The 23,168-nt window shown below is 32.6% G+C and overlaps 1 protein-coding gene across 5 annotated transcripts in view; it reads right to left on the bottom strand.

Annotated features, from left to right (window-relative positions):
- Positions 1-5,085: 5,085 nt before the first annotated feature.
- The window catches only part of LOC134277932 (ras-related protein Rab-24-like), a 31,967-nt gene continuing 13,884 nt past the window's right edge, over positions 5,086-23,168 (bottom strand). For 3 of the 5 annotated variants that reach the window (XM_062760243.1, XM_062760261.1, XM_062760251.1), the window contains exons 2-8: positions 9,234-9,302; positions 8,954-9,100; positions 8,593-8,692; positions 7,485-7,535; positions 7,284-7,361; positions 5,507-5,585; positions 5,108-5,150 (exon numbers count right to left, since the gene is read on the bottom strand). In XM_062760243.1, coding sequence (XP_062616227.1) covers positions 5,147-5,150; positions 5,507-5,585; positions 7,284-7,361; positions 7,485-7,535; positions 8,593-8,692; positions 8,954-9,100; positions 9,234-9,302 — 528 coding nt within the window. In that variant the 3' untranslated portion in view covers positions 5,108-5,146. Of the gene's footprint in view, positions 5,151-5,506; positions 5,586-7,283; positions 7,362-7,484; positions 7,536-8,592; positions 8,693-8,953; positions 9,101-9,233; positions 9,303-19,909; positions 20,106-23,168 lie in introns of those variants that run through there. The other 2 variants (XM_062760256.1, XM_062760234.1) reach the window with 2 other exon arrangements.

Here is a 23,168-nt window from a genome sequence, read left to right as displayed (position 1 = left end):
TTTTGACCACAACGTGTACCTCAGACATTACTTACTATCCAAATGATATCCATCACTGTAAAATATATTTATCCACCTTAACATCTGCTTTTAAGCTGCGAATGGGATTAGCTGAGGTAGATATTGTAAATTTTGAAACTAATGGAGAATGGAAACTCGGTAATATTAGGTCTGAGGTTGAGTTCTTGGAAACGCAAAATATAGAACGTGTTGTGATAACAATCGCTTTGGAAAGAAGGATGTTGTTTCACATGATAAATGTCGTCGCCCCGGTTGTTTTTCTGGGGTTTGTTAACGTGATTGTTTTCAAGCTTCCTGTGGATAGTGGAGAACGGATGTCTTTTGCAATGACTGTTCTTCTGAGCTTCGCTGTCTACATGACTTTGATTGCCGATAAAATGCCTCAAACGAGCAACACGACTTCGGTTTTTTGCCTGTACCTCATGGCAATGCTCATATACAGTACTCTAATAACGCTAGCCACCACATTAAGTATCCATAGCCATCATATCAAAAAGGATCCTTTGATGAAATATCTAGAAAAAATACCAAGCCTTTTGACGACTATTCGCAAGAATAAACAGAAGAAAATGAAGGGAATATCAGTGGAAGAAATGAACCTACCCCAAAATGATAATACAGAATTTTCGGACGTCGACAATATACACAAAACGAAAAGATTTGATAAAATATTGTTCGTATTTTTCTTGATGTATTTTATCATTGCAACTTTAATTTTATTTGTCCAAATTTTGGTCCGATAAAGGTGGAAGATACCAGACTGAAATTTTCGCAGGATTTTTTTTATTCAAAATTGATATTTGTGAGTTGTTCCGTTGGTCGCCTATGATTTTTTTTCATTATAATTTCCGATATTACCAGTGAAAAGAATCTTTTGATTATAAATATGTTGTTACGAGGCGAGAATTAAATATGTTTTATGGTGTAATTCATTCATGAATGAATAAGTACGGATTCAATAGTTTGAAAATCTGCATCAATTCAGAACAAGGTTTCTTTATATTATATATTTCTTAAATATTTTCCCCTACGAAATAACTCATATGTGCATATGTTGATCATTAAAATAGGGAAAATTTGACGTAATGTTCCTTGTCAAAAATAAAAAAAAATCCACAAAAGTGTTTACTTCTAGTGATGAAAATGTCCATCCATTAATTGCGTTTACGGACATACCTAAAAAGGAAACAAACACTTATTATTGATTCGACGTTGTTTAACTTTGGTGATGGTTTGTTGAATAGGTCCCTATCATAACTTCAATTAAAGAATATTAGAACACATTGAACCGTGAGTGACTTTACATAAACTGATGAAAAGCTTTTAGATCCGAATCATCAAAGGATTACCAATAATCAGAAGACTTTATATCAACGCTCAATGTCTGCAGACATGGAATTATAAGTGTCCCTTGACACCTAGCTTATTCTTCAAAATACAATCTGAAATATCAACTTCAGACAGAGGTGTTTTTGTTTCTTTTTAATTAATCAATGGTAACATCTCTAGTTTTAGTGATTACGCTGCATGTTCTCTGAATCATGGATAAAAGTAGAATAATTTTTTTTTTTGATTTTCTAGTCAATAATGAATCGATATTGTTATTTATTCGACATTGAATTTGTTGTCAATGTGATCGGAAGAATTGGCAATCATTTTTAGATTAAAGATATTATTTTACAGAAATAAAAATGTTTTCCTTCGAAATAAAGATTTAAAAGTCAATTTATTGCTAGATTTCAAATGAAAATTTAAATAGAATTAAATTATAAAGTTTTTTAACCTTGTGTTTTTTTTTAACCTGCTAAGTTTTAGTTGCATATATAATTTCACTTTGATTGTGACTGCATATCTATTGAAAATGACGTAGTTTTCTTTTTCGTTCCTGTATTATAATGTTGTGATATCGTCATTCTTTTCAAATCCTTATGTTCTCTAAAAATACCCATACTTTACAAGTTATTTTTCAATATTTTGCATATCCAAATCTCTCATCTGAAAAGTAAACAAGAGGCCCAAGGGCCACATCGCTCACCTGAGCACATCTACTAGGAAAAAGCACATATCAGATCAAAACTGAAAGTTTACCGGGGGGGGGGGGGGGGGGGGCTTGAATTTTAACCCTCCTGGGTGTCATGATTTGAACAATGTACAATCTACACTATTTGAGGATGATTCCATATAAATAGAAAAATATCACTAATTATGGCTTTGAAGTACATGAAAAGAAGTTTTTAAAAGGTTTCCCTATATATCCTTATGTACAACTTTGGTCAGACATTTTGGGCCCAAAACTAGCCCCAGAGGTCATGATTTGAACAAGCTTGAATCTTCACTAACTGAGGATGATTCCACATAAGTTTCGTCTTTCCTGGCCCAAAGGTTCTTGAGAAGAAGATTTTTAAAGTTTTTCCTATATATTCCTATGTAAAACTTTGGTCGGCCATTTTGGCCCCACCCTAGCCCCAGGGGTCATGATTTGAACAAACTTGAATCTACACTACCTGAGGATGATTCCACATGAGTTTCATCTTTCCTGACCCAGTGGTTCTTAAGAAGATTTTTAAAGATTTTTCCTATATATTCCTATATAAAACTTTGGTCGGCCATTTTGGCCCCACCCTAGCCCCAGGGGTCATGATTTGAACAAACTTGAATCTACACTACCTGAGGATGATTCCACATGAGTTTCATCTTTCCTGACCCAGTGGTTCTTAAGAAGAAGATTTTTAAAGATTTTTCCTATATATTCCTATATAAAACTTTGGTCGGCCATTTTGGCCCCACCCTAGCCCCGGGGGTCATGATTTGAACAAACTTGAATCCACACTACCTGAGGATGATTCCACATGAGTTTCATCTTTCCTGGCCCAGTGGTTCTTAAGAAGAAGATTTTTAAAGATTTTTCCTATATATTCCTATGTAAAACTTTGGTCGGCCATTTTGGCCCCGCCCTAGCCCCGGGGGTCATGATTTGAACAAACTTGAATCTACACTACCTGAAGATGATTCCACATGAGTTTCATCTTTCCTGGCCCAGTGGTTCTTAAGAAGAAGATTTTTAAAGATTTTTCCTATATATTCCTATGTAAAACTTTGGTCGGCCATTTTGGCCCCGCCCTAGCCCCGGGGGTCATGATTTGAACAAACTTGAATCTACACTACCTGAGGATGATTCCACATGAGTTTCATCTTTCCTGGCCCAGTGGTTCTTAAGAAGAAGATTTTTAAAGATTTTTCCTATATATTCCTATGTAAAACTTGGGTCGGCCATTTTGGCCCCGCCCTAGCCCCGGGGGTCATGATTTGAACAAACTTGAATCTACACTACCTGAGAATGATTCCACATGAGTTTCATCTTTCCTGGCCCAGTGGTTCTTGAGAAGAAGATTTTTTTAAAATGCTATCAATTTTTCACTAAATCATAATTATCTCCCCTTGGAAGAGGGCGTGGCCCTTCATTTGTAAAATCTTGAATCCCCTTCACCCAAGGATACTTTGTGCCAAGTTTGGTTGAAATTGGCCCAGTGGTTCTTGAGAAGAAGATGAAAATGTGAAAAGTTTACGACAACGACAACGCCAACAACGCCAACGACAACGACAGACGATGGACAAATTTTGATCAGAAAAGCTCACTTGAGCCTTCGGCTCAGGTGAGCTAAAAATACAAGACTTTAACTTTTCAATCGTCAACTTCCCTTTCTTATGCAGCAATATACCTTCATCTCTTGCATACGGGGTTGATATCTTTCAGTTGATTCGATACGCAAGAGAATACTCTATGTATGAATAATTTCTAAAACGAGGTAAATTATTGAAAAACAAATTGATGAAACAAGAATATCGGCAGTCTCATTTAAAGTCATAATTTCGAAAGTTCTATTGCCGATATAATGATTATGTCAGCAAATACAATTTATCATTGAGTCAAATGCTGACGTACGTTTTTCATACCAATTGTTAGGACATTATAAACACAGAATTGTTTAAAGGTTATTTCCCGATCGTGAAAAGGAGCACACGCCGGACTTTACCGTCGACAGGGATACCAACTCCACCATAGCACCTTATCCTATTTCTGATTTTTTGAGAGTCTGTGTTTGCTCTGCTCCAATTTTGTATTGTTAAAGGGGTGTTAAATGGACTCTGAGCTTGAATACTGTTCGTTATACCACCATATATTTCACCTCAAAAGATTATTTAATGAAATATAATTCTAATAGGAGTGGGTTCATATATAGATAAAAAACTTTAAGCCTTTATGAAGATACTCAAAAATACACATTTTCATCAAAATTAATGTACATTGCAAATTCACAAAGCTTGTCTTTTTTCAATAGTTGGACTCTCAAAGGAAAGTTTTTCTTTAAAGGAAATGAAAGTTGTTTCACTGCACTATTCATAATTTTTAAGCAACAACTATACAAAAGCTTCAGTCAATTGACAGCAAGGTTAACCATCATTTTGTTTTAAGTTAAAAAAAATTCTGTACATGTTCCTAGAAAATAGTGTGTGTTTAGTTGGATGCAGTATGTCACAAGTAATTGAATATCAAGTTTGATCCTTTGATCTCTGGTACCTTGAAAGCTTTCTAACCACTGAACTATTTACAGCCGTTACTCTATTTTTTTTTTTTTACACATCTTTGAATCCGTTGAAATAATTATAGAAAGAATTTTTCGCACAAATTTTAATTTAACTTTTTATTCATATATTACAGATCAACTACAATAAGCTTAAACATAACAAACAAACCTTTGAAATTTTTATTACATGTTTTGTCCAACCACAGTTTATGATCACAGGCTGCTTATACATTTTGTTCATTTACTTAATTAAAACATAAAATAAAAACAAAACACTGACCAAGAGAAGCATTGCTTCTTTGTTATTTTTTCCGAGATACCAGATGACACTATACTTTATGCAACTTAGATGCAAAGCAATTCAAATATATTGCAAATTGTTCTTGAAGTATTTTAGTTTTTTCCACAAGAGAATATAACGAACTCAATACAATAATAATGATTATGGTCATTCTCATACAATACTTTTAAAAAATACATCCTCTTTCACATCTTTCATTTTTCCATAAATAAAACATTTAAAGTTCCATCCTCTACTTTCACCTGTGAAAAAAAAAAACATCGCAAAGCTAAATGAATAAGTACGGATTTCAATAGTTTGAAAATCTGCATCAATTTAAGTACAATTTTTTAGATATAAATTCTTGATTAAGAGCGGAAGAAATCGTAAGAAATTTGGCATCCAGTGTCTTATAGAAAATTTGAGAAGTTGTTATCAAATATAAGACCTAAGAGCAACGTTACAAACATGCAGTAATGTCCAAAGGACCAATTCATTTTTCTACGGAATATCAAGATATAGCAGTTTTAAAATAAATTATATTTATTCTAAGATTCTAGTTTTATTTATTGATTTTATCCATTGATTAGAAATCTATAAAGACATTAAGTTTTCTCACCTTTTAAAACACGACATACATGACGAAGAGGGCGGTGTATTCTCTTTCTGATGTACATGAAATGAATCCTGGCCGTTATCTGTAATAAATTTACAAAGAGAATGCAGGAAAATTCATCTTAAGGTACAAACATAAAGATACAGATTTCATCTCCCAGATTTATTGCAATACTAGTATTTAGAAAATGTTATTTATTATATAAAATTTGTTTATTGTTTTCATTATACTTTCAAGAAATCTGAATTTCAGTACTTTTTAAAGGAAAAATAAATATTTTGATAGTTTTATTTCAAAAATGTTGATTGCATTTTATTAAGGAATATCCATTCATATATTGATCTCCTATGTTAGCGTATAGCTCACAATTGCTTTGACACCGCGACTTGATTTTAAATCTAAGTCAATGATCTCTAACAGAGTAATTATAACTCCTGCTTTATTTCTACAATGAAAAAAATAAATACCAATTTAGTTTGTTTACATTTCTTAATGACAAGTTCGTAAAGGAGTAAATAAAAAGCGTTATATATGAAAAAAAGAAGATTAAAATTTGTAAATGACTGTTTAAACAACGAGTCATATCTGTGTTTTGTTTTGCTCTAATAGATTCAGCTTCAGTTGTTCAAATTCACGCTTTGATTTAAATATAAATCATATACTCAAACTTTATTTACAGATTTAGTCAAAATTGTTGTTATTATCATGGCTAATGATATTTGTTTTCTCAGAGTGCGATATGCGTTCTGTACAAACAGAAATACACGAGATGTATGTGAAGAATAAAATGGGAATGTTTATTTTCAAAACCTACAAAGCAAAAAAGTTTAGATGTAATATCAAATGGTCAAACCAGAATTAAACATTTTTTTTATAACTATAGTAATATATTGATATATTAATATATATTTCTTTTATGAAAAAACCCAACATTATACAAAATAATTTTATTATGATTAACTTGATGACACTAACTTTTCAATCGTCAACTTCCCCTACTTATGGAACAATAAATCTTCACCTGCAGACAGGGTTTATATCTCTTAGTTCATTTCGAAACACAAGAGCATGTTCTACATATGTACAATTTCTAAAATGAGGTAAGTTATTGACAAACAAGTTGATGAAACAAGAATATTAGTAGCCTCCTTAAAGTCATCATTTCGAAAGTTCTACGGTCGATACAATGATTATGTCAGCAAATACAATTTAATGTTCCTTATCTCCATATTTTTCATTCATATATTTTTATTCAAACTACAGGTACTGTGAGCAATGAGATCACTTAATGAAACCCCCGCCTCCCATATGTTACAATGGCAGTCCATGCTTTACACTGGGAGACCCGAAAGAAGTGTCAAATCAAAATGTAAAATAGGTCACAATGGTATTATGTAATAAAGAATTTGGGAAAGTATCATCAAATTTTATTCAGTGATATAGGAGGAGCTGTTGATAAGAGATGGGTACCCTTCAATGTAATAGTCGTGCCCATGTTTTGCTCTGGGAACCCCATATATGTGTCCGATCAAAAAGTAAGAAAAGAGGTGCACAATGTTATAATGTAACAATAATTCTGTGAAAGTCTCATTAAATTTCATTCAGTGGTATAAAAGGACGTTCCGACACCCCCATCACTATATATCCGCTCGCTTTTCTAGCGGGGGGTTTTTCTTTGTGAAACGTAACAAGTTTATGCATCTTTATTCGGTGGTTTTTACTTTTTAATAATATTTTTTTAGAAAATAAATGGAAACTGAAAGTAAGCAGGATACAATACCTTGTGTTTTGGGCTGGTTTTCTGGATAGTTATGCATGTTTCTTATATAATCCTCTCCTATACGTTGAAATACAGCATCTTTTGAATAGCAAAAAGTCATTTTAATCATTCAGTAACTTGACACAAGCATACAATATAAAGGATATATCAAGTACGTTTAACATGAATTACACAAATGTACTTGCATTATTTTAAACTTACCTACATTCTCTCCTGTTAAACTCGAGGTTTCAAAACAATCCGTTTGTAAGTCTGAAATGACCGTAGAAATAAAACTTGGTTGAAAAATTATTAAGTTGTGACGCGTTCTTTAATGAAATGAGCTAGGAAGAAGATTGATTTATTCTGATGTCAACAAACATTAAGCAAATTCTTTAGAAATCTGATGCACCTCGCTACCTAGTGATTTGGTTTATACATTGAATTCTTTGTACTTAAAATACATCTGTAGATTACCTGGGATATAACTCCGTTTTCAAATATGGTTAATATATAATACATAGAGAATAATATATACCCTTTTCCATATCACATCCTGTATCAGCCCGAGACACCAATATCAGCAAGAGGGCCGAAGGCCTGAGGGCTGATATTGTTCGAGGGCTGATACAGGATGTGATATGGAAAAGGGTATATTTATTATGTTTATTACATACTTTAATAGTAATAAAATAGAGTACACATCAACTTGAGAAAAAATAATCATGCACAGGTACTTCTGACAGGTACATACTAGCTTATTGTCTCAAGCGGATTGGGTATGTTTTACTTCATTTTCAAATGTGCCCTATCCATAGTTTGAAACGATCTTTCGTCAAATACCAGTAGGTGATCCTTACAATCAAAAGGTTAAAATTATGAGAATGATTATATAAAAAATATTTATATTATAACAAGTACTGTTTTTAGGTTGAATTTACAAGGGTTGTGATATTGATCCTTATCAGTCCTGCAAACCCATATCAGCCCTGCAGGGCTGATACGGCTATTGTGATGTCAGGCATATCACATATGCAAAAATCCTGTATTTATTTTCTAAGTATGTAATAAATAAATATACTTTCTCAAAGCCATTTTATCAAAGCGTCAAGTTTACATTTGTTCCACCACCTGTACCAATATAAATGGATTTAATTTGTTCAAGCAGCAGAATAAATGGAAAAGGTTAAGATGAGAATGAGATCGATCTGATAAAAGATACAAACAATACACTGAAGTGTACATAAACAAGACGCCCAGAATTTCAAGAGGTGGGATCAGGTGGCTTAACTCATTTTTAAACGCCATAGAAAGAAATTAGCCAGAATACCTTGTGCTATAACTTGTGCCTCATTGACAGATACCGCCCGCGTCTTTGAATCATTGTCAATCAAATCTTTCTTTGTTCCACATATATACATTCGGCAATACTGTGATGTAAACAAAAACAATTTCATACTATATTATTGATATAAATTACAAAAATGCAAAATAACAAAAAATTCTAGATACAACACATAAGAATAAACAAAAAGAATATCTTTCAGAAAGTACCTGGTAAGTATTTGTTTATTAACTGTCTCAAATTTGTCAATGAAACTTTTGGCGCATATCAATTTACAAAGTAAATATCTTACACTTAAAAGATTATTAATGATACTCATTTAACATTGCAAAATTCTATGTTCTACCTGCTCATTCTCTTGTAACTCGCCAACCCAGTATCTAATTTTATCAAAACTGGATTTATCAGTCAGATCGTAACATAAAATGGCGGCACGGGCACCTCTGTAGTACATCTTAGTCATGGACTGATATCTTTCACTACCGGCTGTGTCCTGCATTATATTAAATACTTCAATCATTTAAAACAAACACTGGTTTTAAAAAACATTTTTGGCACATCATAAACTGAAAGTTGGGCGTTGTTCCTCAGAAGGAGCACGAAACTGAGCAGATCGCATGACTTACCCATATATTTAGCGTTACCCTCTTTCCAAGAGCTTGTATCTTTTTTGAGACAAATGCTGCACCAATTGTCTACAAAATACAAACAAGATTTGTTTGTGAAACACTGTATGGCAGCTTAGGGCAAGGATTGAATTCTCTTACATGCATTTCAAACTCCAAGGTCAAGGTCAAAAGTGTTGGTATCCAAAGGAAGGTCTTGTTACAAGGAATAAACCTGTGAAATATGAAAGCCCTAGTTTTAACTGTTCAAAAGTTATGGTCACGGGTAAAGTTTTTAAAAAGTGGGCCAAACTCTTAGGTCAAGGTCAAAAATATTTACACCAGCTGAAAGGTCTTGTTACAGTGGATACACATGTGAAGGCTGAAAGCCCTAGCTGTTCAAAATTCATTGCCAAGGTTAAAGTGTGGTATATTTTTTGTAAAAGTAAAAACTTGTTTAAAAAAAAAGGGGGGGGTCACTCCAAGATCAAGGTTAAGAGGTCAAATTAAAAAGTCAAATCAAAATAAGAGTTGGTACCCATGGGAAGGTCTTGTCACAAGGAATACACCTGTGAAATATGAAAATCATAGCTTCACCCACTCCATAGTTATGGGCTAGGTTAAAGTTAACAACAGACAGAGAAACAAACAGACAGGCAGGACAAAAACAATAACTCAAACTTTGTCCAAGAAAGATCGTTATGTTTCATAAGATACACCACAATAAAGCACACTCCATACTGCTTAATTCTATACTTATAAACGTACTTTTACTAATAAAAATTACATTTGGATGTGGTAGCAATACTAACAAAAGCAACAATACCTGTTTTAAATTCAGGATCATTTGATTATTCTACCATTAATAAATAATATCTCTTTTTATGTTCTGAATTCCAAATCAGTAACAATAATTATATGTAAATAACGATATGTTTCAAAAGATAAAATATTCGACTAAATAACACTGATTTGGGGCACGGTTTAATAACAATGATTCATAACATCTATCCATCAACACTTATAGGACATTTACATCTAATTCGACATAATTTAATCACTTTATTAATAAATCAATACGAACTATAAACCTCATTAATGAATAATTAAAGCTGCATTCAAACTTCAACACAAATAAAATAATGACTCAATGATAACTTCAGTTTCATCTTTTGTTCATTTGCTTTCTCGAGAGTACAACGAAACAGATTCCACTACACTTGTATTACAAACATCTATTAATCATATCTTCTTATCAGTGAACGAATTTAATTACATTTACAAGTCCACAGAGTTCCATAGTTATTGATATCATAACTTACCAATTACACACAATGGGCAGCAATTAAATACAAATCAAATATATCAATAAATTAAGCCATTGGTATCTTAATAATGATGCTTTGATATTCTAACATCTAAATAATTTCGTAATTGAACAGTGGTAGTACATGTACGTAATAGATCTCAGTGAATTCCCCAACATTCACTCTTTAATTGATCCTTAGTCGTAAAGATGGAGATTTTCGGAGCGGCGAGATTAGAAACGTATGTACTGGTCAGTATTTTGACTGGGATTTTTTGTCAAGACTATAACGATGTTCTAAATGTGACGAATACATTACTTGACGGCTATTCAAGATATATCATTCCAAAGAGAAACCAAAGCGAAAAAATCAAGATAGAAATGGACATAACTCTCAAAGCACTCAATAGATTTAATGTCGTGGATGGACAAATAACTATGGTAATAGCAATGGATTTAATGTGGGAGGACGAAATGTTATCTTGGGATCCACAGTCGAACAAAAACATCCATGGATTGAGTTTTCCACTGTCACGCATCTGGTCTCCAAATCTCTATCTTTTGAACTGTGCTGAGAAATTTCTTATCAACAAAGGTGACCCAGAAACGAAAGATGTCCAAATTTCTAGCAGTGGACAAGCTCGGTTGTTCTTCATGGAAGTCTTGACCACAACATGCACGTCAGATATTACTTTCTATCCCAATGATATCCATCGCTGTAAAATTTATCTTTCCACATTAATGTCCGCCTCAAAATTGCAAATGGGGTTAGCTGAGATAGATACTGCAAATTTCGAGAGTAACGGAGAATGGATTCTTAGCAATATCAATTCCGAAGTAGAATTCATACCGACGAAAAATGTTGAACGCGTCGTAATTATTTTCGATTTGGAAAGGCGAATGGTATTTCACATGATAAGTGTTGTATTACCTGTTGTCTTTCTAGGCCTGGTAAACGCGATTGTTTTCAAACTTCCTGTGGAAAGTGGAGAACGTATGTCTTTTGCAATGACTGTTCTTCTGAGCTTTGCTGTCTACATGACTTTGATAACTGACAGAATGCCGCAAACCAGCAATACATCTTCCATTTTCTGCATGTATCTGATGTTCATGCTTATTTACAGCACCTTGATAACTGTTGCCACCGTGTATAGTATCAACAGCCATCATGCCAGAAAAAATCCTGATATGAAGTATTTCAAAAAGATAATGAAAGGATGGGCCAATATATGGAAAATCAAGCATCGAGAGATAAGTGCTGCAGAAATGAAGCTACCTCCAAATGATATCAAACAGGAAAACAATACCAAGAGTCAAAGTTCTCAGTCTTCTTCTAAAACTGAGGAATTACCGACAAAGTCTATTGACGGTGTCTTTTTTGTGTTTTTTGTTAGTTATTTTTGTGTTGCAACACTTCTCTTATTTGTAAAGGTCTTATACCGACAACAGTAGAGGTACGACAAGAGAACTTCAACTACTTGTGAACAATCAGGAAAACTTGATTTAATAAAAATCAATAGTTTATAGAATTAAAACCTATTTTTTTCCCTTAAAATACTGTAATAAGTGTATGTTAGTCAACTGAATAATTGAAATAAATGTTAAAAAGTATACTTAATTAAGCTATCAATAGGATATTCTTTTTTATAATAAAAATCGATTTTTGGAGGACGTTTTTTGGTATGGATAAGAAAGAAAGGCCCTGTTACAACAAATAGGGATGCCCTTGGACAACCATTCAAATAACATGGGTCTTACACGTTTTGGGAAAAAAATGGTCAAATACCAGAGCCAAGAGGTCACAAACACTGGCATTCTAGAAATTGTCTTCTCACATGACACAATAATGTAAAATATAATTAACTCTATCACCATCCTTTCACACTTTATGACGAATGTTAAAATTTTGGAAAGGAAGACAAACTCAAAGGCTAAATTCACGAGGTAAATATTAATGTTGGTGTTCAAAGACTGCTCTTGTCACAAGAAATAGACTCCTAAATTATAAAGCAAACCATTCAAAAGTTGTTTTAACCCCAAGGTAGTAATCATTGGTATCCCAATGATGGTTTTGTCACAAGATATTAAATTATGAATATAAAGACATTGAATTATGAAAGTCCTAGAACTAACCACTGAAAAACCATGACCAGAGTAGGTCAATTCCAGGGTCAGGATGTTGATAATGTTGGTTTCCATGAAAGGCTTTCCATGATATGATTGTCTGGCATAACGATAAGACACAATTACCTAATAAAGACTTTGTGCAAAAGATTGCAATCCACAATGATTTATTTTTACACGTTTGAATGCGTCTCTGAATTTAAAGTTATAATAAGAATCCTTATGTGCGGCCATTCTTTAGTTTGAAATGCGTTTTTCGGGAATTGGAGTTAGAATAAATTCACATTGAGCGATTACATTTATTATCATGTGCAAAATGTGTTATACTTAATTATAATTTGTATGCAATAGTAAAGCTGGATATTTTTTTCACATGTAATACTACTTTGAATATGTCTCTCATTATATAAACCCAAGTAATAAAGAAATAACGGACTTAAAACATTGTGTTGTTTAGAGGTCAAAAATGTAATTCCTCTTCTTTCAAAAAAATGTTACGGTTACTTTAATGAAAAGGTACATGTACGCACTAAATAACCTTTCATGCTATATGCATTTCATGTTGTTACTAGTAACCTCTTTACAAAATCTAACAATTTAAGTACAAAGTGTAATGGTTAGAAAATAATGTTACATTTTTCTTCAAGGGGCTCGGTTTTAGGATGGTATATTGTGTGTTAGTCTACATATATATCATTTTGAAAACAACGATTCAAATTAGAACCGTAAACTCTTTTCAAATTGACAATATAAAAAAATATTGTCTTTCTATGTATTTTGAAAAAAATAGTAACATTCGATTTACATTAACCATTTCATTCTTACAACTATGTAATAGCAAACAAAATACACATTCTTCTACAGGTCTGGACGATTTCCAAATATGGAAGTCAAGAACCGAAAGTTGCTATAAATGGACATCAAGTAAACGTAATTATTTTTCCGATCAATCAGATAAGAGCATTTTTACACACCCCAAAACATATTTTAAAAGAACAAAAAGATAACACTTGCTTTTGTTTTTTCCTCAAAAAGATTTTTTCAACAAAAAATCTGTAGAAGTAAGGTGAAAACTTTTGAAGAATAAGGTATTCCCCACATATTTACCGTGAACAACATTGACATTTTTATCTCGGTAAAGAAAAAATAATGCATGATAGAATGTAATCATTTAAACTATGGAGTTATAGATCGCACTAGCAAGTTCCTATAAGTTCAATTATAAATTCTACTAGAATATATTATATGTTGGTAAATATAATTTTGCTTATCCGTCCGATTTTCATCGATAATGCTTAAATTCCATGTGTATAGATCAACTCACACAAGTGTTTATCGTATGGACTATACATTTATAGTTTTGAATTATCACGGGTTTCATGAGCGCCGAATACTAAGCTATGCAGACTTTAGATAGAATGTTCTATCGTTAAAATGATATTGTCCTACGGACCCAGTTTAACGATAGAATTCGTTCCGTGTATTCGTAATGTAGCAAAAAGAAACACGGGCGATAACTCGCATAGTGCATTTACTAGGAACAATCTAGAGAGTTCCGAATGTAAACATGGAGGTAATTTGAATCGAGAGAAAAACGTTGAGAAAATGAATTGGATTTTCGTATTTATATGGATTATTTTTTGGGATAAAAGGCATAAGCAATCTCAAAAAGGGTTGTTTTAATTATTTTGGGAGTTATTCCCAGTGCAAATCATTTCATATTCTTCAAAATCGTTTCGGAGCGGATCCGCTCCGATTTGCTACATTGCAAGTATATGGGACGTATTCTAACTGTGGTGAGGGCTTGTACCGAGACACAGTTAGATTATTCTAACTATGCAGACTTTAAATGGGTATAAGGAAAGGCGTATAAAGTGGAGAAAAGAGAATCCTGTGATTGTACATGAATGCGTTTTATCCCAATATCTTACCTCACATATCAGAAACTGCATGGACTATTTTGTTAAAAAAAAAAAACACTCAAAAAATAATAAAGACTGATATCTATTCGATAAGATTTTTATGTCAGGCTATAAAAACTGAAAATTTTCCGTATTTGCGAGGGTTGTCCCAAAATTCCGTAGACAAGCGTTGTTTTGTAGGAACCCAATGTCAAACTTTAATGAAACTTCGTACATAGATTTAACCAACACTATAGACAAATATGGAATAACTACATAAACATTCCAATTTAAAAGACACATTTCATTGTCTGGTGTAGGAAGGCGGCGCAATACCCAAAAGTTGCAATTAAATTTTGGTATATTATATTTAAAATCCTACGGAAAAGTAATTACTACCCTGTATTTTTTGAATGGAAACGAAAAATTTTAATACTATTTTATTAACTATATTTCCTCAAATTTTTGTGTTTATGCTTTGATAAATATGAATTTTTATAACTTTTTATATACATGGGGTTGAAATCCGACTTTTTGAAAAATGGCGGCTGCGTTGGCACAGGCGGCGCACTGGACTACGATCAAGTGTTTCGATCCTGAATTTACTCTGAAATGTACCAGTAATAAATGTTTGGTAGACTAGGAAACTTTATCTCGTCCTCAGTATTTTACATGACTAAAACGGTTTCTCTGTGTATGTGGATAACAGTAACTAAAATAAAAGACAAGGCTAAGAACTGGGCGAGAGTTTCACTGTGCAGTTCCATTAGAGAAAACAGACGACCAGCCCGTAGAAATATACCGTTTTCAAATTATTATTATTTCATACCTGTACACTGTACATGCATATACTTTGTTTACATATTTAATGTTTGATAATATCATAGTAACTAAGATATTTCACATTTATAACTATAACAGTTTCGTTTCATTTAACAATATGATTCTGATAATTAATTTGAACTGTTGACGTTTGTATTTTTTGACGTTGCAGATTGCTCCGGGTGTTAGAGAACGATATCACTTCAAATGTTATTACTCGAAAAGATTTCAAGTAAACATGATAAAATTTCGTAATTTATCTGCCAAGAACACGCTTTATCCACCCTGAAAATTTTATGAAGATACATTAATTTCTTTAAAAAATATGAGGTCAGTCTACGAAATTTTGGGACAACCCTCGTATATCAAATTTTTAACGTAAGTTAAACTTTTAGGATTGCTACCTCCTAATTACAGATTTTTTATCCCACTTAAAACGTATTCTAAGCTTTCAAGTCGTGTTTGTTCACGGTAGAATTGTCATAAATATTATATTATTCCCAAATGCGCTTAAAGTTTACCAGAAGTTTGTTTTAAAAAAAATCTTTTGAGCAAAAAACTTAATAACCACGTGTTTTATTTATTTTCTCATGGGTTTGTCTAAATGTTGTTATCTGATTGGTCAGAAGGACTAGCGCCTTGTTTATTCTGTGCATTAATAGCAATTCACGGTTATCGTTCTTGACTTTCTTATTTGGAAATCGTCCAGACCTGTTCTAGAATGTTTTTTTTTTGTTGTTGTGAAGATTAGTTTATCATCAACAGAATCATAAGCTTACCTGCGCTGTCTTGTCAACAAACGTTTTGTGAATAAATTGTCTCACCAAGCATGTTTTACCGACATTAGTTGCACCTATAATTACGACTTTGAAAACGAAATCGCACTCATTGTTTTGGGGAAAACTCATCGTGAATTGTTTTGAATTGATTGTAAAACGAAAGTACACACGTATCTAAATATATAGCAAAACACTGGTGTGCGTATACCGCACCAAATCCATTTTTTTATCAGTGCAAAATTATCACCATTCAATTGTTATGTTAACATACTATATAATCACAATCTGACCTTAAAAATCATGATGAAACAAGATTTGTTTGTTTGTGAAACACTGATGCCCTTCTTTAAAAAAACCTCGTGGTTAAAAGGTTAAGATTCAAAAATGCAAGTCAAACTCAAAATTTAAGGTAAAGAGATGAAAGAAGTCGGTATCCAAGGATACAGTGAATAACACGATGAATATATTTCTGAAAAATGAAATCCCTACCAATAACAGTTCAAAAGTTATTGCCAAGGTTCAAGTTTTCAAAAGTTGGTGAAATTCATGGGCAAATTTTAGATGATCAAAATAGGTGGAATACAAATACGTATGAACAATTTCTAAAACGAGGTAAATTATCGAAAAACAAGTTGGTGAAACAAGAATTTCAGCGGTCTCGTTTGAAGTCATCATCTCTTAAGTTCTATGGTCGATACAACGACCTTGTCAGCAAACACAATTGATCATTAAGGCAAATGCTGACTGGCTTTTTTCATACAAATTGTTAGTCCATTATTTATACACTGAATTGACGACGGATTTTTCCCGTTGTTTCCCATTTATCATGACAAGGAGCACACGGCGGGTGTGACTGGTCGGCAGGGGATGCTCACTTCTCCATGGCACCTGATCTCACCTCTGATGTTTTGCAGGTCCGTGTTTGCTCTGTTCCTATTTTGTATTGTTTATATTCTTTTGACCTTGAAAACTGTTCGTTATCTCCATGTTTTATACTCGTGTAATAAGAAAGCCCTGACGCTGACATCAACCATTCCAAAGTTATGAAATAATTTAAAGGCTCTTTTAAAAAAAAGTTCAAGATCAATGTCAATGGGGTTCGTTTTTGGTTTCAAAGGAAAAACATGCCACAAAAAAAAATACACCTGTAAAACTAGAAAGCCCTTGCACTAAATATTCAAAAAATATAACCAAATTTAAAGAATTTCAAAAGAAGGTCAAACTCTAAGATCATGGCCAAAATTATTTCTACCCAAAAAAGTCTTATCTGGTCAAGGTTAAAGTGTGGTAAAGTATTTAGGGAAGGTCAATTTAGGTCAAGGTAGAGATAAAAGTTTAAGTGGTCAAATATGTTGGAATGTCTTGAGAAAGGCCTTGTAATAAAAATATACACTTGAAAAATATGTAATAGCTAAAATGAATCAGAAGTTATGGATAAGATTAATGGGGTTTTTTGCGAACAAATAGACAGACACACGGTGGATATAAGGGAGAAGAAAAGGGTTATAATCATGATAAACTTAGAAAATTAAGATGGTGTTCAACTTCCTATACTTAACCTTTACCTCAAAACTGAAACACTGCTAATAACAGATTTGGCCTCTAGTTGTAGTATATGATATGTTATTTTCAAAAGTAAAGTCCTAAAGAAAACACATCCAAAAATCTCCTCTACCCACCTTCGCTAGCCAAGGATTTTCGGTCCTATGGGGGCTGGCTGGACCGAAAGCCCGTAGTATGCGAAGATGAAAATTCATTTACAAAATACATTTATCTTCTGCCTTTTAACGCCAGTACAATTCTTTAAAAAAAAAATACGTATATGCATTTTGTTTGATCACAAAATATGTTATCTTACATGCTGTTAAGGTTTATAATCTATCTGTTCATATCATATAAATGTAGCTTAAATGCTTTTAAAAATTTCGAAATTCAAAAGTAAACTATTACAAAGGTAAAGAGCTAATAATTTAAGACTATTCTATGATTTAAAATTGGATAAAACCGAAAAAAGGACACTTTAATTATAATATATAACCGAAAAGGACATTTATATATCCCATAAAGTGATATCTCTCTTAGAAGCATATCGATATACTTTTCAGACATTTACTGACTTATCAAACGACGGATCAATCAAGAACGGGAAAAAAAAGTCAACAAAATTCAAATAACCTCAAAATTACGTTCTCTTGAAGCAAATACTCTTGATTTTTAATTTAATTACAATTTTATATAGGACTTGAAATTTATTGATAATACCCTTCAATGTTGTACAGATAAACCACTTTTCAACAAAAAGGTCTTTATTTTATATGAACACAGAACACTTTTTAATCAAATTTTGATCATTCACAATGAAGTATTTTGAACACAGGAAGTAACGCCTAGCAGAAATGGGATGTATATGTATATATCTGTTACCAAAACAAATTAAACGCAAAAAAAAACTTTTTTCCTCTTTTCTTATAATTTTGGAACATGTCTAACAACATGTGAACTCAAAGGAAGGTAAGACTTCTTATTCAAAGTTCTAAAATTGGGATGATGTACTTTAATCAAGTAGTGTTTTAAAGCTTCATTTCCTGAAATGTTAAGAGTCATTATCCGTCACTTGTAAAATATTGTCATATTTGCTGAAATACTATCAAAATTTTGTCTCAATATGATTTCGTTGTACTATTGGCAGTTTAAAGCAATAAAATGTACAAAGTGAAGAACACTAAAAACAAAGAAGAAAAACAGAGTGGACTTCTTATTTCAGATAAACTAGTTTGATCGTCCTGTTTATGATTTTTAATTTCTAATTTCAACAAAGTTAACTTTGGTTAAATATGAGATGATCAAGTTTAAAATGTACCAAGAAAAGATAGTACAATCGGCAGACACTTAAATGATATTAACACGTGTGTCTTTTTATCGCTAATCATACATAATCAAAGATTACAGAGCTTTTAGTAAGACAGGAGGCCCCACGCTAAACTAATAAATTAGTAATGTGCATCCATGGATGAAACATTTATGCAGTTTCGGTCTATGCAGGGCTTGCAGTTTCTCTTGAAATAACTAATATCAAAAACTATAAACTAGCCACTTACTAGCATTAAAAATGGGGGAGATCCATCATCCACATTGAGTCAACTAGCATGCATCAATGCAAGTTTGTTCTATGAAAGGTTTGAAATTGAAAAATTGCTTACTTGGTCACTTCATCATAAAAAGCTAAGCAAATCCTTCACCCTAAGCAAAGCTAGCTGTGTGGATGAAGCATTACATGTATCCATGTTAAGTGGGTCTTAAATAAGGCTTGAGGTTACACTAGAATGAACCTGTTCCAAAAGCTTACCTGCTATATCTTCAGTAAAACGTCGACCAAATCCAGCATCTATGGCAAGTTTGATAGTGTGCATTGGGGGATGAAAAATCCATGCATGCTAGATCTAGTTACACAGGAATAAGCCTGCTCCAAAAACTCGGGCATTGTCACTCATCCAAATTATGTAGGTTAAATCCAACATCAAAAGCAAGTCTAACGATGAATTTCTGGATTCCAAGTCACTTTGGTAAGACAGGGTTTGACGTTACATATAAAGAAATTGCTTCAATAACTTTAACCTGTCCCATTAACATTAATATGATCATTCCTTGGCTGTAAATGCAGTATATAAACCTTGATATTTATTTTCTTTAGATCAGCCAACTTTTTTTTCATCAATGAATTATGTTTTTAAAACAATTTGAACAGTTTATAAATGTTAGACTTACAGCTTCTGCATTGTAAAATCTGTTATGAGTAAATCTGGCCACAAGGCAAGTTTTCCCAGCAAAGGTATAGCCTAGCAACACAATCTTTACGGGTATTTCGTTTTCATCAGATTTTCCCATAAATATATCTATATATGTCTCATAAACACGTCTAACATAAATGAGTACAACAAAACAACTGATCTCATGAACACTTTTTTTTGGTTTTTATTAATCAGATCAAGTAGATGACAACTTCCCTCAAGTTTCTACTTGAGGGAAGTAATAAAAGATTTTCTGAAATAATATAAACAAATAATAATTGTATTCACATCATATCGACAGTTTTATTTATAAGATAACTAGGAAATCCCAACGCGGAATTGAAATACTTTTATATGTAAAGGCACATCATGAAGCATTGTTTGAGATACAGCAATCAGACAACAAAATCACACACAAAATCATACGTAGATAAACGTGACAATTTTGGACAAACCGCTAAATTGCAAATGATAATATAAACCGCAAAAGGAAGTTTAATAATATCGAGGAAGTTGTTTTTCTCTTATCCTACCCTTTTATGACGGTTCATTTTACCAGTGTCTATGTACTACTAAACTATCGATGACTCAGAGTACTAATAAAACGAATCCAGGCAAAAGGATGAAGAAGAAGAATTGGAGATGGCATTTACAAACATATACGTTCCTAACTGAAGTACATGTACATACCTTTTATATTAAGGTTTAATTTCTAGGAAGAAATTAGTTGATTGCAACATGTCCAGGCCAGTTACACACATATCATGAATTCCCTTTCAATTTTTGTCTATCGTAGATAAACGCAAGGCAGTATACTGATTATCAGATGCAATTAACATTTTCTCTTTTTTTTCTTTTTTTTTTTTTTTTTACACTTCGTTATTACGGGGAAATAAACCTGTGTCATTTTAAATACGATTTATATCGTTAAGTCGAATAATGACTGATCAGCCCTGATCGGGTCAAGTACAAAATAAGACGAAAATAGTCCTATCCACATTATCTGCAGTAAATCGGTTTTGTTATTATAATATTTTTGTAAGATCATAAATATTCATGTATAATTATATCAATTATATTCTGATATAAATATATGAACAAAACATTAAATGCAAATTACTTTTTAATGAATATTAAACAAATGAAATTGTTTTCAGAACAATAATTTGAAAGGTCGACAGGTTGACAGGTCGACAGGCTGACAGGTCGACAGGTAGACAGGTTAACAGTTTAAATTAAGAACAACAATTTGACAGGTTTGACAGGTCGACAGGTCAACAGTTTAAATGAAGAACAAAAATTTGACAGGTTTGACAGGTCGACAGGTTGACAGGTTATATCATAAGATACATGTATATTGAATGCCTGAAAGTCTAAATTTTATTCTCATTATATATGAGCAATGTCTGATAACAGTTAGATGTATATACATCTCCATTTGACACAGAAACCAAATTACTTCAACAATGTGTGTTATGCTGACTCATTTTACTATAAGTGAGCTGAATATATAAATTGTCAACAGGTCTTATTGTCAATTCAAAATACATTTGAATAATGTTGTCAACCTGTCAACCAGATATAAAAGCACATTTATTAACAAATTTACTTTCAAACTTCACAGTATTATTGATGTCAACCTGTCGACCTGTTGACCCGTCAACCTGTCTACCTGTCGACCTGTCTACCTGTCGACCTGTCAACCTGTCGACCCATCGACCTGTCAACCTGTCGACCTGTCCACCTGTCAACCTGTCGACCTGTCAACCTGTCGACCTGTTAAGCAGACATATAAGGATTTTTTTGAACAAATGATATTTTATGACTTGGAAATATATATTTACACTAATGTCAACCTTAGTAGCATTTATAATAATGTCAACCCGTCTGCCTGTCGACCAGACATAGTAGCATGCTTATGAACAAATGTTCATTTATGACTACTAAGTGCACATTAAAATTTATTGATACTTACATAAAATCATTTGTAAGATACATATCTTGTTTCGTACTTTATGATCCATTTTATAAAATAATTGGTTGACAATATAGAATGCAATTGGTTTATATAACTAATTTACCAATAATGGCCCCAAATATTCATTAATATTCACATTTGATTCATATGCAAAATATGCTAATTTATTTTATTTTGTACATTTATGAATATTGATGAATATGCAAAAAATAATATTCTTACGAGAAAAAAAAAATTGGAACTATTTTCGTCTTATATTGAACTTGAGCCAATTTTTCTAACGAATCGGTAGACCATTATTTCCACATTGAATTTTCAACGGATTTCTCCGTTTCCCTATCATGACAAGGAGCACACGGCGGTTGGGACCAGTCCATGCCTACTCTTCCTAGGCACCTGATCCAATCTTGTTTTTGGAGGTCCTTGTTTTCTCCGTTCCTGATTTGAATTTTACAAATGGATTTTTGAGCTAAAAGGCTGGTAGTTGTCGTCATATTTCAATGTTTATGAACAAGCGACTACACATTTCATATTAACAAGTGGCATATGAGCCTTTACAACGATAAAGTGATTTCATACTAGACCTACATCTTGAAACCAAGTACCCTTGCTTTGTTTGCAAGGTAAAAGAGATTCATTATATTATTATATAGAATAGCTTGGCCAAAACTCGTCAACTGGTTTTAAAAATATGTACTTTCATTAAATATGACCTATTTATCCCCTTTTATGGAACCGATAAATTTCGCATTTCTGGGTAATAGCTAACTGTTAGACGACTGCGAATACAGTAAAGGACATACGAAAATCCATTGTTTGAATTTTTATGATTTTGCAGCATTCCTCCACCCTTAGAGGCTAGGACTTTGAAATTCATAAGTCTTGCTCTGCTGAATAAAATTCGTTTGAACCGAGCAATGTATTCAAACAACACATGGCACATACAAGACGTGTATAAGTGCCTTCAGTGTCGCTTGAGTATGAAACCCAATTCAAAGGTTGAACAACTCTATTGGTCGAAATGCAAACTTTTCATAGAGATACGCATTTAAATTTAATATACAAATGCATTTTCAAGTTATTTTTTCATGGACTCTGACAAAAGATTTATAGACTTAAAATACATTTCTTTGACAACTTTATTTTTAAATATTTTAAGATAAACCACTTGAATCCATGTTTCTCAGTAAATAGGAAGATTCTTAGGATATATACAGATATAGATCTCTTCAAAAGGTGATCTTATCCCAAGGACAGA

This window comes from Saccostrea cucullata, unplaced genomic scaffold (genome assembly GCF_032062105.1).
Source record: "Saccostrea cucullata isolate Sc308-1 unplaced genomic scaffold, CSIRO_AGI_Scuc_v1 ctg611, whole genome shotgun sequence".
NCBI lineage: Eukaryota > Metazoa > Mollusca > Bivalvia > Ostreida > Ostreidae > Saccostrea > Saccostrea cuccullata.
This window is presented reverse-complemented; position numbering and strand designations above follow the sequence as displayed.